Raw genomic sequence first — 16,479 nt, 5'->3', positions numbered from 1 at the left:
TATATATATATATATATATATATATATATATATATATGTGCTTGTGTATGTATAAATACACAGGCACATTTACTCACATATATATGTACACACACTTCAAACTTACTTGACATTTAAGTGCAAATGCACATCATGTAGTAGCTTTCTCATGTACTTCTTCAATGACTTAAAAAAAAGAAAAGAAAAGAAAAGCTAGTCACAACAGAATTCTTATCAAGAATTCAATATCTTTTACTTGAGTCACATCTTCAATGTACATTCATACTTCAATTTGTATGAGTGAATAAATGTACATTAGTATATATATATGCTTGTATGAAAAGTGTGTGTCTGTACTATTAAACTAAAGAAACAGCTTCAAAGTAAACATACATTTTTTGGTGGTGTATGTTTGGATGTGTGTGACTGATTGAGTGACAGTTTTTACAATCATTAATATGTAAATGCTATTGCAATACATGTATATGTACCATGAAGCATTCATCTAGCCTCCTAAAAAGAAAAAAAAAACCTGTAGCAGCCAGCATAAATAGAAATAGACAGGGAAGGCTAAGGAAGATATTGCAGAGTCACAGAGCTGAATGTTGTTGCTTTTATTGAGCTGGAATTCATTTGTTGATAATCTGGATCAACCAGTGAACTTCAGGTTCATGTCCTGCAGACTGCGCAAGAGACGATCACGGTGTTTTGGGTTCCTTATGTGCATATTTACTAAGTCATCATTTGTCAGGTAGCCGAGATAAGAGATTGAGTCCCAACCATTAATGATGAAAGTATTAGTATATTCTGACAGGCCAAGACAACCAAGCCATTCCTGAACTGTATCGGGCTTCTTTAAATGGGCATAGCCAGCATCGGACTGCTGAAAAGAAGTAAAACATATTCAACATATCTTACAAGAAGATTTATGGTCTTTAAAACATCAAAAAAAAAAAAAAAAAAAAAAAAAAAAAAAAAATACATGTCACATAAACACATTTTGTTCAATGAAATATGAAAGCATCTATTTATAATGTAATCAAATCTATTACAAAATTATGCTAATTTTTTTAAAATAGTTCAAAAATTTAAAAGTTTGATTGGTAAACTAAAAAGACAGGTATTATAAGTTATAGGTTAGATATATATTTGAACTCAGTGTACTGAAAAAGGGTTGGCACACATAATCTGGTAAATGGATACTGTTTTAAATCCATGGATAGAGTAGTTTGCATTGGAAAGGAAATTACAATGTTATGAATATATATATATATATATATATATAAAATAAGAAAATGTCTAAATTTGCAGAATCATCTAAATCATAAATTAAAACATAATTTTAAAATAAACAACAAAAAAGAAACAAATTCTTTGAGCCATTAATCACATGTAGCTATCTGTGTTTCCCCAAGACACCTGATGAAGGCTGGAGGGTATATCAGCCGAAACGTTGTGTTAACAACAAACAAGATGAGGACAAATATCCGTCAAATGTAAATAATGTAAATAATGAGCTTATAAAAGTTTGACAATATTGTCTTTCAATGATATTGGAAAATGTATGTTAAATAAATAACACACTATCAACTAATTTTCATTGAACAAACAGCTTCTAAGGTATTCTTAAAATACTCTGGAAGACTTGGTTCCAGATGGTATCACTGACCAATACACTATTCTAAATCTATTTCTCTTTAATACAAATACAATCATCAACAAATACTCAAGAAGACCTGCCCACCACAACAGAATTGAGATCCTAAAATCAAGGTGCCATAGGTGTGAGTGCAGGTGCCACATAAAAAGCACCCAGTAAAAACTGTAAAGTAGTTGGCGTTAGGAACGGTATCCAGCCATAGAAACAAAGCCAAAACATACTATGGAACCCAGTGTGGTCCCTGGCCTTGCCAGTCCTTGTCAAGCTGTCCAATCCATGCCAGAATGGAAAATGGATGTTAAATGTTGATCATGATGATCAACAACTCTGGATAATTATATTCTTTTCTCATTTTATTAAGAAAATATTAATTTCACACACACATCACATTACAAAGATAAACAGGCTTGATTGAAAAATTAATAACAAACAATACTAACTGTTACTTGTTGATTCAACATAATAAGAAAGAACAATGGTGTTAAAAATATGTAGCTACTAAAATGAAAAGAGTCACTTACATGCTTAGTTTTCCTTGGTGTAGGAACAGGAGGAGCCATAGTTGCATCTCTTGCTTCTGCAGAAGCACTTTCAGGACCGGTGCTACTAAAACTGAATACAGCACTCTCTGTCATCTTGGAAGTTCCAGTACTGCCAACTGGAGTTACAGGTGCAGGCAACATCGGACGTTGACCTACTTCGAGACTTGACTGCCCCATGTAAGGTTTGCCTTTACGAGGCAAAGCACCAAGCATCGGATCAGTGCTAGTCTCGAAGGAAGTAAGTACACCTTGTTTATCTGTAATGCCAAATGGCCAGGGATCACCACTGAGCTGGCTATCAGGAGGGTATACCTGAGTAGCAACACTAGTAGTAGTTGGGGGTAGAGCGGGTACGGGAGCTGGATTTGTTTCAGGGTAACCTGCTCCAGAGAATCCATTAAAAGGAGGTGCATTGACATAACGCCCTTCATTGAGCTTTTCAAGTCTTGGGGAGTCCACAAGATAAAGCTCTGGATCATGATACTCCGTATCGATTGAAACCAGTTCTGAAAATAAAATAGAAGTCAATTAGTTGTTTGTTAATTTATATCAAAAGGTATGTCTTTTTTGAAAACAAAGAGATATGATTTGTTTATAGGAAGAAATGGGAAGAAAGTTGATTAATAAATAACAAGGCACAAATTCTTACAATGTTTGTATATTTTCTTAAAAAGAAGATACTAAAAACTTTCTATTATTATATTTGTAATAAGTAGAGGTATTATATCTTATGCAAATGAAATATTAATTAGTTAAGAAATGGTAGGCACATTTTGTTTGGTGAGTAGGAAAAAAAAGCAAAACAGGTTTCATATGAGTTGTAAGATAATATATAAAAGAACAAAAAAAAAAAATCCCAAAGATTTTAATTATTTATCTTTCTCTTAAATTACTGACGAGTTATGCAACTAGAAACTGAATGCAAATACTCAATGTATTTAGTGTCAAAGTATATATATTGCCATTTTTAAAATAAACTTTCAGCGGGTATACATCCCAATTTCATAACCACATCCACCATAGCTGCCTTATTTCTTTTTAATTTCAAAATGATCCTTAATATAATGGTTGCAGTTCTTGCTTAATCCATTTCCTTTACTTCACTATTTCAAAATACTTAGATAATTATTCTTTATCAATGAAGTAAATTATTCTGAATTTTATGAAACTATTTAATAAATAAGTTTATTTAAGTTCGTAATTAGTAGTTTAAAAGCAATATATTTTAATGTGAAGAACCAAAAATTCTTTATTATTCAAACTAAATGTATTTTGTTTTATTCTGAATATACATTATTGATTTCCTATATCTGTTTAACTCTTCAATGTAATGAATCTATAATTAAATTATAATTAAATTGAATTTAAAACTATAGTTGGTGAACTTCACTTGTCTTTTAGCTTTGATTAAAAACATAAAAGCAACAGATTTCTTTCTTTTATCTAAAGAGAAACATGTCACATAAAAGATATATCAGAGACTACAGAAAGTTTCGATAAAACAAGTTTTCTATAATTGTATTACTGTTTTTAAGCTGTACTCTATAACATACTCTATATTAAAAACCTATAACACAATTCAGATAGCCTACTATCTAAGAGTTTATATTCATCGGGTGCATACAGAACAGCAAGAATTCAAGCAATAAAGCAATCATATATTCGTGTTTGAATCTGCCAGAGTATATTAAGAATAAATAACAGTATTGCAAAGATTTATGCTTTTTCAACAATACTGTCACAGCATATTACATAACAGGGTTCAAATAAGAATCTGATGAAGGAATTGCCTTTAAAGCATACTACAGAAGACACGAGCAAGTCTTCGAGAAAGAATGTAAAGATTGGGAAGACAAGATGAAAATGCATTTAATCTTGAGAAAACTGGTGGCAACAGAACATGAACAATACAGTAATTATGTACTCCCAAGAAAACCTTCGGACATAAACTTTAATGACACAATAGATATATTGTGTAAAATTTTCAGTCAAAAAAGCTCTTTGTCCAACACACATTGGAAGTGTCTGAACATTGAGAAAAACAACGACGGGAACTACATCACATATGCTGGTAGAGTTAACAGGGAATGCGAGAAGTTTAAACTGATGAATTAACACCAGATATGTTCAAATGCCTGATTTCTACACAGGGACTTACTGCTGAAAAGGATGCAGAAGTTAGAGAAGAAATTGAATGTAAAGATTGTTTCCAACTAAAACAAGTGCAAAATAGTCAGAATAGAAATATAGTGTTTTCTAAAAATCAAGACAAAAATCAAGAAATAAACCCATGTTTTGCTTGTGGAGGTATACACCTGAGGAAAAATTGTTCATTTAAGAAAGTGGAATGCTTTTGCTGCGGTAATACAGGACATATAAAGATACACTGTAGAGCAAAGATGACAAAACGTCAGAACAAAGGAAAAAGAACAAATAGTATGTCATCAGAAGAAATTAGTAATATAACAATGAGAAAATTCGTAAAGGCAAAAATCAGAAATACAAGTGTTAAAATTCAATTGGACACTGGTAGTGACATCAACATTATAAATGAAAAAAACGTGGAAATATGTCGGTAAGCCGAAGTTAATTAAATCTAAAAAGGTAGCACATAGTGTTATGAGAAAATGATTAGATTGTTTCAGTGAATTCCAATGTAGTGTAACATTCCGAGGTCAAACAAAAAAGGCTAAGATATATGTATTAACCGATTTGGCACAGAGTGGATGGAACTATTCAAACTGTGGGATACACCCATAGGTGTTTTGTGTGGAAATATAGTCGGTTCAGTTGAAGGTTCAAATGCGACTGAGGGAGACTACACATTGATTTTGCTGGTCCTTTAAATGGTTCTTACTACTTACAGGCAGAATGCTTTGTTGATACCTTAAAAAGAGCCTTTAGAAAATCAAATAAGGAAGTCACAGATGAGGTAGTTCTACAACAATTTTTAAGAGCGTACCGTGTGACACCAAATCCAAATACAACAGCAGGTAGATCACCAGCAGAGCTGATGTTTGCAAAATCAATCTTTGATAAATTGCTACCTGGCAAGAAAAGAAAAAGTGCCAGGGAAGACATAGCAAGATTCTTTAAAGTTGGTGAAAAGGTGTATATGAGGGCATACAAGAATGGAAAGCAGAGTTGAGAAGATGGTGTAATTACCAAATGCATAGGTAAAATGATGTACTGGGTAAAAAGTAGAAAAGACATACAAAAGAGACACCAGAACCAACTGAAAAAGAGATTCATGGAAAGCAAACCAAAGAAGTAGGAGGAACCGATGGAATGGTTGTATGATACGTGCCAAGTACCAATGCCACTGTAGGTAACTGAACCTGGCGTTCAAGTGAGAGTAAAAGAAAACATACAGAGTTCCTGAAAATTGATGTCAAGTGCAAAAAATATTAAATTATATGGACTCCACCCCCACTTCAAAAAAGGGAGGTGGGATGAATAAAAAAAATTATTGCTAAATAAAATGACACTTCCTAAGAAAAACTTTAAAGGGGAGATGTTGAAGGAAATTAGTAATACTGGCACACCCCTCCCACGTGATGAATGGAATAACCTAGTAACTACAAGTAAAGAGAAGTACGTGAAGTACCAGAGTACATAGTAGGTAGTCAGAGATAATCGTGTCTTTACTGGTTTTACTAAGTATACTGTATACAAAAGTGGGCATTATAACAATGCAACATTAATAAGGATTATAACACAAACAAGTATTAATGATAAATCATTTTTTTCTTTTTGGATAAACTGAAGGATTTGTGACTTTAGCAGCAGCAAAGCATTGCAACATGTTTCAAAGCACTTTGGAATGGTGAAATAAAAAATAAAAAATAAAATTTACAGTTGTATCATTCAAACAATACTTATGAAATTCATTCTAAAAATGAAACAACATATAGCATGGAAAGGAAAGCAACCAATTTTTATAGCAGGTAAATGAATTGTCAAGTTATAAGAGGCATAGAAAAATTGCAATTGTTAAGGGGCCTCAAAAGTATATAAGGTGTGGTGTGGTTATTGGTCTTTCATACTCGTTATAAAGCATTCTAGTTAAGACATTCCAAAAATGCAAATAAGATTTTTAAGGATAAACATTAAACACACACATAGTTCAATATTTAAAAAAAAAAAGAATATTGTGTGTGTGGGCGCGTGCATGCATGTATATATTATTCCAACCAGCCTTTTTTGTGGTCACAATAACAAATGGCTGCTATGTAATTCATGGTTAACTCAGCAGGAGATCATGAAACAGCAGTAAACCCTGGAGATAGAATGTTACGTTTCAACCTGGTGAATATACCTTAGTACTTAACCACTGCCTTGTGAGGAAGTTCAGGAAGACAAATGGTGAGGGAGTATACCTTGAAAGGAAAATAAACTAATTCAGCTCTAAAGCAGTTCTGACAAATGAGGTTTTCTCAGTCTCCTCAGGCTAGGAGGAGATACAACTCATCTTGGGTCCCCTGTGTCACTGGATCTATCTTGTCATAGCAAAGATAGTGATATTGAGAAATGTACACTTCCAATACCACTATAGAGACCCATTATGTAGGTATTTTTCTAGCAACACTCTACCAAGATGGAATCTGATGATAAGAGCAGATCTAAATGTGTTGCAAGATTATCAGAGTTTTATATACATCAGTGGCAGTCATGGAGTCACTGCCAGCTGAAATGGAGTGGGGCTACCTTGAAAGACACAATATAACTGGGAAGCCCTAACTAGAGACCATATTCTTTATCTCAGCAAGAAAAGGGCCACAAAACCATCCATTCAACTCAATTCTGAGAAAGCTTGCCTGTCATGACATTCCCTATAACAATTGTAAAATTAAAAACAATACTCCACACATGGAATATATAAACATTGCTTGATGTAAGCAATTTGACAAACTGACCTCATGGTCATTGAGCTGCAGTACTAATTGATACTACTTGGGGAACATTCTCTTAATGAGATGGAGGGCTACTCTGACATGATATGAGCTTTACTGTGAAGTACAGTCCACTACCTAAACTGATTGAGATACTAGTTGGCATTAGTGAGTGGCTAATGTCACTTACTATTCCACATTTGGAAACTTTTAAGTCTCATTACAGAGTGCCTACACACCAACTTTGCTATTTGATGGTAAAGTTGGTCTACAGATACACACACACACATTGTTTTTGCCATTGTCTTCTTCATATTCTTTATGTCTGCATTTTCATGACTGCATAAGTTGGATGGGCTCTTTCCAACACAGTGTCTTCCCATTTGTTGCATTCCTTTGTTATCTCCTTTATGAGGTTCAACCTCCTGAGATCAGCTTTCACCATTTTATCACATGCCATCCCCTTTTGTAATTTCCTTCTATTTGGAACTTCTTTAACCATCTGTTATCATCCGCATGCATTACATCCATGTGCCAATACACACTACATGATTTCTCTTATATCCAGCTTATCTCTCAGCTCATTTGTACTACATTCATACATACATACAAACATTGCACATCTAGCAGAAAGTACTTGCTTCATTTCAATTAAGCTGTTGCACATCCTCTGCATTTAATGCCCACATCATAGCATCATGCAGCAACAACAAATGGGTAAATTGTACAAGCAATGTACAATCTGCCATTTTGTTCAGAGAGAGAATCCTCTTGCTGCCAGCAGAGAAAGTAGTTCCCTGAATTTTTTCCATCCCGACAAAAATAGTGAAAGAGAGAGTGTGAGATCTTGAAAATTATGCAAGATACAATGAAAACTTCCCTCTTCATTCTTTGAATGAATTTGGAAATTTCTCTTTGAAAGAATTGTGCATATGTGTGTGTGTGTATTCATTCTGAACAACTTTTTGTCTAATGTATGTGTTTGTTTTTATATGTACATATATGTACCTGCTCTTTGCTCTCTCTTTTCATTTGTGTACCTGTGAATATGTGTCTTATGACATGCATATGAGAGTGTTTGCACGTTCATTATGTTGTGTTTGTCATTCAACAAAAATGGCAACAAATTTTTCTCATATGTTGGTATAAAAATGAACAAAATCCTTCTGTTTTAAGGTTTCTATTGGAATTTTTCAAACAAAAGGGCTTATAATTCAAAGTACATAGGTTGAAACAAGTTATGGTGACAATATTTAGTTTAGTCTATAAACATAGAACACTCACACAAATAAAGAGAAACTGAATTTTAGTATTATACAAACACATTTTGTTTTATAAATATATACATACATACAGCACTACACACACACACACACACACACACATATATATATATATATATATATATATATATATATATGTGTGTGTGTGTGTGTGTGTGTGTGTGTGTGTGTGTGTGTGTGTGTGTGTGTGTGTGTGTGTGTATGCATGTGTGTGTGTATATATAATGGCTAGATGAATACCTGTTGTCAACACTTAGTTCTTTTTCAAGTATAAATGCTCACATATCTATTGTATTCTACCTGCCTTGCTACCAGGTGTCCCAGAAAGATTTACCGATGATCAAAAAATCATTGAACAAAGCATTGTATTTTTGATTGTACACAGCAATTTGTGTATGTTTCAGCTTTAAGTGTTTACAGTTTTGTTTGTCTATAATATTTTTGTCAACAAATATGGTGTCTCAAGTTAAATGTGATCAAATTGTTATAAACAAACAGAATGACAGGTTGTATGCAGCTGATGCCTGAAGGGAGCCAAACCCATTTTCATCATCAGAAACCAGCTGCAGTCATGGTGTGGGCTGCTGTAGCATCTGATAGATCCAAGTCTCCTCTGATCTTCATTTACAAGGGTGTTAATGTGAATAGCAGTTTATATCAAAATGTTGGAAGAAAATATGTTGCCTTAGTTAAATAAATCATTTGGAAACAAGTATGTCTTCATTCAGGACAGTGCCCCAGTCCACACCTTGAATTTTACGCAAAAATGGTACAGAGAGCATTTTTGCAGTTTTTTGGGATAAGAACTTCTGTTCTCCCGCAAGCCCAGACATCAACCCAATGGACTTTTCTGTCTCATTTGTCTTAGGGAGTGATGTCTAACTATCTCATACACAAGTGTGGCGGATCTGAAAGAAGCCCTTCTTACCGCATGGAGTAAACTTTATGAAGAAGTGTTGCAATTCAGAAACCACTCATTTGCAGGTCGTGATCAAAGTAAGAGGTGGTTGTTTTGAAATTTGATTCACGTATTAAATAGGTAAAATATAGTTCTTATAATTTAAGAAGTTTGATTGCCATCTCTTGTATATATTATGAGTAATTACAAAAATATGATAGGTAAATATTTCTGGAACATTCAGTACATGCCTCTTTTATCAGTTCCTCACCATACAATAGGCATTCCAACTTTCCTGGACTCTTTACCAGTGTTATAATGTATGGATTTAATTTTTCTTATTTATCAGTGTGGTATTGTAATTTATATTTCTCCAATTTTTTTCTCACTTATCTTCTCTCTTAGAACTTATACATTTCTCTCTCTATTTTGCTTCTCTTGTTCATTTAAACAGTTCTCTTTTTTCTCCTTTTACACTTTGACATGTGCATCTCTATCACAATCTGCTTTCCCCTCAAGAAGTCTCACTAATGTTATTCTCTCTCTCTCTCAAAAAAAAAAACATCCAAAACATCACCAAATACCCACCATCCAAAATACTACACACAACTCCTTCCATATGCCTATCTCAAAACACAAATACAGGCAACACACACATTTGCTCCCTCCTCCCTTCTCAACTTAATCTATAGAGCTGCATTCCTATCTTGTTCTTAACCCTCTCATGTTTTTGTTGCTTTTTACTTTTTTTTTCAATCCCTTTTCCTCTTTGTCACTCACCCAATAATATTCTTCTGATGAAAGACAAACATCCAATATGTTTCCTTCCTTTTAAGCATTAAGCTAATACAATATTTGTTAAGACTTATCCCTCTCATGTTGTCATTTATCTTTTTTTGTTTATTGCAATTACAATATACACACACACACGCATGCATGTGTGTATGTATGAATGTATGTATGTATGTATGTGTGTGTGTGTGTGTGTGTGTGTGTGTGTGTGTGTGTGTGTGTATATATATATATATATATATATATGATAGATAGATAAAAAAAATTAAGTGTAATGTTGGTGTTAGATAAATACAGAGAGATTGATAAGAGAATTGGAAGATATTAATTTTGATTTAGCTGAATGTAGTGAGGTTGAATCTACTGGAGTATTAATAGTAGTTATATCCTTAAAATACTTAAGAGCAGAGGCAGAAGACCTCATGTAAAATAAATCAATACTACGCTGTATGGTGCATTATATTATATAACAGATCTAAAGAATGCAAATTCATTTGCAGATGAAGATAGGGTTCGTAAGTTCATAGCTGTAGGGATGCATACTGTGCAAGAAAATTTCTGTATATACCAAAGGGAATATTTGAAGAGGAACTGAGACATTTTGGATAACTACTTCAAGCACATAATATATTGGGGCATCAAACAGGATAGGCAGGACTGATGTTGTTTACACATCTGTTTGTATGCATACACATAACTTTATAATGTTTTTGTTACATACCAAATATACAGCAACATATACCTTATCAAGAGTTTCAAATTGAATTTTCAAAAGCATCATATTGTATCTGGAGGTTAAAGAGTATAATACAAATACTGATGGTGACTGAAATGTGCTAATGACGAAATATACACAGTGGGCCATATGTTATATTTTAGGGATATATTGTTTGGGGTTTATAGCTTGATGGTTTATATTACAAATACAAATGCCATGCCAAAGAAAAAGTAAAGCTTATCTTATTAAGGCCAATAATACATCCCCTTGAAAATAAATCTAAGTCTTCATTGAAGTTATCATACATCTCTATTTTACAAGATCATAATATTCCTGCATCATGATCAATGATATCATGCAGGAATATGATGATTTTACAAATTACACACAAAATCAGTTTCTACTGTAGGCTTCTTTTTTTTAAATACTAATTTAATGAAATGATTTACCTTTTGTTTTAGTATTGATAAATTTAATATTTCAACTTTATAACATATTACCTTTTTTAAGTAATATCATTGCGTTATTCAAGAACAATATCATTTGGAAAGCTGCTAAATGAATGTGTGTGTGTGTGTGTGTGTGTGTGTGTGTGTGTGTGTGTGTGTATATATATATAGTAAATGAAAACAACAAAGTGGTTAAATCTAAAAGGAAATATCTAAAGGTAAAAACCACTCTTTGCCATTATGTGTTGTGATACATAGAACAGTTGTACATTAAGCCATTCAACATTAAAGTGATCAGTTAAGATCACACCAACATGCCTGATTCTAATTCTGTTTGTAAAATGCATATCATTATGGAAAAATGTAATAACAATTGTTAACTTGAACCCATCTTTTCACTTATTTTATAAACATGATTGGTGAATATATTATAATTCATCAGTTTATTTATTGTTTGTTCAGTAATGACAAAATATTTAAACCAATCTTACTTTAGTAAAGTCTATCAATTTAAAAAAAAGACTAAGGTGTTGGCTATCATTGGTAGATTCCTTGAGAGAAAATCTTAACATAGTGCAGCAAATGATATAAAACTTTCTGTAACATCAACACTATATTCAGGAATAGAATAAAATAAACAAACTGAAAGATGAAATGCAACTGTAAATATTCTCATTGCCTTTTCCATGATTCTTTGATATTTTTAGTTCCTTTAACATAAATAATTTCTATATAATAAAATGAAATACTATAAAAAGACCCAATTTCCAGTGTAGAACCTTTTTGTCATTTAATTACCTAACAGTTTAATGAAATAGGTTTTCTAATTTGCTTCTTTTACATAAAATAAATTGATTATAGCCTGGAGTAATATCTTTAAAAGTAAAGCAAGAACAATACATAGCATCATGATGTATTATATATTTAAGAGATATATATAGATATGATGCATGATCATTATTATCTTAAATAACCACACACAAATGTAGATTTTCTTTTACATGCTTATCAACTAAATAAAATATTTTTTTAAAAAGCAATTTAATGAAAGACTATAATAAAAGGCTTGCTTTATTATCAGTATCTATAAATTTAATATGTCATGTCTGTAAATTGTACTCTTCAAAATAGTTAAATCTAAAAGAAAAGATAAAGCAAGTGTTTATGGAAAAAAATTATATATAATAGTGTGTATCAAACCTAGCACAGTTATTTCTGTAAATTAGTATAATTTTTCAATTAAATGCTGATAAATTTACAAAATATTACAAATTGAAACAAGTTCAAATTAAATAGCTGTATTAATATCTTAGCGGTCTAAAATATTTCAGATATTGTAAACAAATTGAAAGAGAAATTTGCTACATTTTGATTTCAGGAAGGAAAAAAAAAAAAATCTTAAAAGAAAAGAATGATTAGATGAGCTTCTTAAACAGCAATAAATATAACAAAAATAAAAAGAAACCAACAAAAAATATAAAAAAATTAGTTCAGTTTTACCATAAACTTTCTTTGAAGAGCGTCGTCTCGGAGCACTTTCAGGAGTGTATATATGCATCTTGCCTCTGTCAAAAAGAAAAATAGGAAACATTAAATAAAATTGTAAGTAAACATTTAAATGTGACAAATTTTGTGAAGTAATTTATGAAATATTTTAAAAACTCAATTGTCAGTGCAGTAGTTAGGAAAGTAGAGTGGATAAAGTTTAACCTAGAGATGTTAATTTAAGAAAATAATTATATACACGTTAATTGAGAATGAACCAAAACTGAGGAGTGAACTATGACATTTACAATTACAATAATGTACAAATGAAATATTGAATAAATTACTAGACTGAGACATTCTAAAATGAATTTTGCATTTTTGTTGACCACATAAATTATGTTTGTTTAATTTTCTATTATTTTAATTGTCTTTATGTTATATTATTTTCATTTACATTCAATTTAAATACATTTTATTCTTTTCATTTGTTGTTCTTGATGTATTGATAAAGGCTAAGAAATTAATTGGACTTGATTTAGGATTGTTAGAAGTTATTGTGTTAGAATTACAAATTTTTTATCAGTTAAATTTACTTATATTTTAAACACTATCATGTTTTTCTAATGCTTTAATTTAGAAGAGTGATATGTAAACACTAAATTAATTTGATTATGGGAAAATTTTTAAAATTAGTAAATTACAGGGGGTCAAATAATCTTTAACTTAATAGTTTATAAATATACTAGAATGTTAAAGAAAAAGGTATTTATTACCTTAAAATTAGATAAAACAAATTTCTCATTTGTATAACTTCTTTCACAACCACTCTGTCATTTACTCACTCTCCTCCTGCCACCAAACACCCAGTATGTACACTCATCCTGCACCTCTTATGCCAACGCTTTTTTGTATTTTTCTTTTACTCTCTCCATATAACGTAAAGTGTGACAAGAGAGAGCAAGTAAGCAAGCAACCAATAAATGTCAGCTATTATAAACATATAATATTTCTGATTTATTACACAATTTCAATTTCTTTCATCCTTTTACTGATTTCATTTATTAGACTCTGGTTGTGCTGAGATACCATACTCAGAGTTTTAGCCAATACTACCAATTCTAGTACTTAAATCAGTCAGCTACATATTGATCTATATCTCTTGAACCACTCAGAAAATCAGTAAACAATAAAAACACATACATGTGGGAGAAGTTTCTGTCTACCAATTCTACTAACAATGTATCAGTCAACCTGAAGTTAAAGTAGAAGACACTTGTCTCAGGTGCTGTGGAGAGGGATCAAATCCTACAACATACAGTTGCAAAAAATGAACTTTTTAACTGCACAACTACACTTGCATCTCTACTATTAATATATAGTTCCTTTATTTGGTGTTTCAGTTATCTGCGCATCTGTAAAAATTTGACCTTTGGTTCAAAATTGGTGGTTATAAATAGGAACCTTAAGAGGTTTAGTTTTTGATTAAAGGAAAACAATGTTTCTTACCTTATTATTCCTGTTTCATCACCTAAATGTGTTAACATGTACTCAAATGGCTCGGGTTGCACTGAATACATATCCTTAAGGGTTACCACACACTCACCTAAGAAATAAGGAAAATGAAAATTAAATTCCTCAGTATTAAAACTATTTGTAAATCTATTTAGAGTAGTAATACCATTAAAACCAAATATCTCATTTTCATTAATATTTTAAAATTTAACTTCTGAGCAGACTCATAATTATGGTCCAACATACAAAAAAAATCTCAAGTTATTTCAGAAAAGAGATGAAATTAGACCAAAAGACATTATTAGTTTTGTTCATGGTAATATTCCCAAGAAGATAATTTCAGAAGTATTTGCGTAAAAAAGAGAAAAGCATGACTTAAACATTTGTCGATGAGAGAAAATCTTAAACTTAATTATTCTAGAATAGTGGAAAAGATCTAACATGCCACCTGGTTTAACACCACCACCTAATCCTTGGCTGTCTTTAGCAGGGCTCACCCTGTTGCAAGAATAAAAATCAGATCTCTGGTTCCCTCCCAAAACACATTTTCCCTACAGATGGTTCAAGCTGGACATCAGCTACATGAATTTCACTTGTTTGGGGGGAGTCTAATTTGGGTCATGGGCACCACTCTTCCTCTGTTGAGTAATGTAAAATAATAAAAAGAACCTTTAAATTCTCTTAGATTTAACGTTTAAGACAACAAAATGTTTGTTTATTTTTCGGATTGGAAATTTCTGAATGATAATGTCAGCCAGAAATACTGTACCATGTCCAGTCAATATGAATTGCTGCAAGTGTAATTTCAGTAATGTAATAATGTTTAATGTAAATTTCTGAGGTTAATTATTCAAAGAGTTTAAAGTAAATGACAATTAAAATTTATAGAGTCTGCTATACTACAATTATGACACAGAGTTATTAAATGAAACAGTTTAAAATTAAAGTTAAGATGTTCTGGAATCATTATTTTATCTCTTATTAATCATCATATAAAAATGAATGAAAATGCTTCTCAATAAAACTGAAATGAGAAATAGATAAACATGATTTATATTTCTATGAAGCTGAAGGTAATTTTAGTTAGGAGTGTAGAGGCAAGCATTCCAATGGCAATATTTTTGTAGCATGTACTCATAATGACAGTGATACTAATGATGATAACTGTATAAGTTTCTCTTTCAGAGAACTATCTTCTAATTGTTTTAAAGTAAAAAAGGCAATTCATTGATGTATCTCTCCTAAGTGTCACTGATGAAACATTGTAGAAAATCTAGTGGGGTTAAGGGAATTTGATCCATATTTGAAGAATAAGACAACTCCAAGTAAATGAAGAAAGCTACAAAAAAAATTAATGTCTGAATAAATTCTTATTTAAATATATGCTACAAAAATAAAAGGATTAAATGCTTTTTCAAAAATTCCTAATAATTAAATAAAATGTATAATAAAGTTTAATAAATTTATTAAAACCATTGTTGAATATAATAATCTTGTCTAATATAGGCACAAAATCTGAAATATTTGTGGGAGGGAGCTAGTCAATTACATTGACACCAGTGCTCAACTGGTACTTATTTCATCAACTCTGAAAGGACAAAAGGCTAAGTTGACCTTGGTGGAATATGAATTCAGAATATAAAGACAGACGAAATGCTGTTACATATTTTGTCCAGTCAGTGTGCTAACAATTATGCCAGCTTACTGCCTTGTTGATTTGGTGATAATAATAATGTAAAACAAAGCAAAAGAAAACAAGCAACTTAAAAATGGCACAAATACCATATGATTCATGGTCACCATCTCTTGTTCGGATGGCGATTAATATGTGCTGTTCTTCTAGATAATCTCGGTCACCAAATATTGGATGGAGCTGAAAAAATATGGAAAAGAAAAATGGTGAGTAATGAAATATAATTCACAAAATATATTGCAGTTACAGATAAAAATAAAAACAAATAATTCAAAAATAAGAAACTAAGCTAAAAATATTACAAACAAAATATGTATTAACTTCATTGAAACAACATTTGAGTCTCATAAAATTTTGTTGTAAAGACTCAACTAGAGACTTCATTACCATGAGGTAGTGTATTTCATATAAGTCAGCATTTCAAATTAATGAAATACATTAGTGTGATGTCAACACTTGCAGCAGTTAGTTGTTTCTAGTATGTAAGCGTCTGTTTACAATTGTGTGGGTTAGGCCATTTAAGTGCTTTGACTGAAGATACATCAATACCACTGACAGAATACAAACTCGCTA

The 16,479-nt window shown here is 31.6% G+C and overlaps 1 protein-coding gene across 3 annotated transcripts in view; it reads right to left on the bottom strand.

Annotated features, from left to right (window-relative positions):
- Positions 1-207: 207 nt before the first annotated feature.
- Positions 208-16,479, bottom strand: part of LOC106880499 (phosphatidylinositol 3,4,5-trisphosphate 5-phosphatase 2A) — a 98,858-nt gene continuing 82,586 nt past the window's right edge. For 2 of the 3 annotated variants that reach the window (XM_014930474.2, XM_052967330.1), the window contains 5 exons: positions 15,996-16,086; positions 14,208-14,304; positions 12,714-12,778; positions 2,161-2,687; positions 208-862 (listed from right to left, as the gene is read on the bottom strand). In XM_014930474.2, the coding sequence (XP_014785960.1) occupies positions 629-862; positions 2,161-2,687; positions 12,714-12,778; positions 14,208-14,304; positions 15,996-16,086 (1,014 nt within the window). In that variant the 3' untranslated portion in view covers positions 208-628. The remainder of the gene's footprint in view (positions 863-2,160; positions 2,688-12,713; positions 12,779-14,207; positions 14,305-15,995; positions 16,087-16,479) is intronic. The other variant, XM_014930475.2, reaches the window with a different exon arrangement.

Source organism: Octopus bimaculoides, chromosome 4 (genome assembly GCF_001194135.2).
Source record: "Octopus bimaculoides isolate UCB-OBI-ISO-001 chromosome 4, ASM119413v2, whole genome shotgun sequence".
NCBI lineage: Eukaryota > Metazoa > Mollusca > Cephalopoda > Octopoda > Octopodidae > Octopus > Octopus bimaculoides.
The sequence above is the reverse complement of the archived record's forward strand: the minus strand, read 5'-3'. Positions and strand labels throughout refer to the sequence as shown.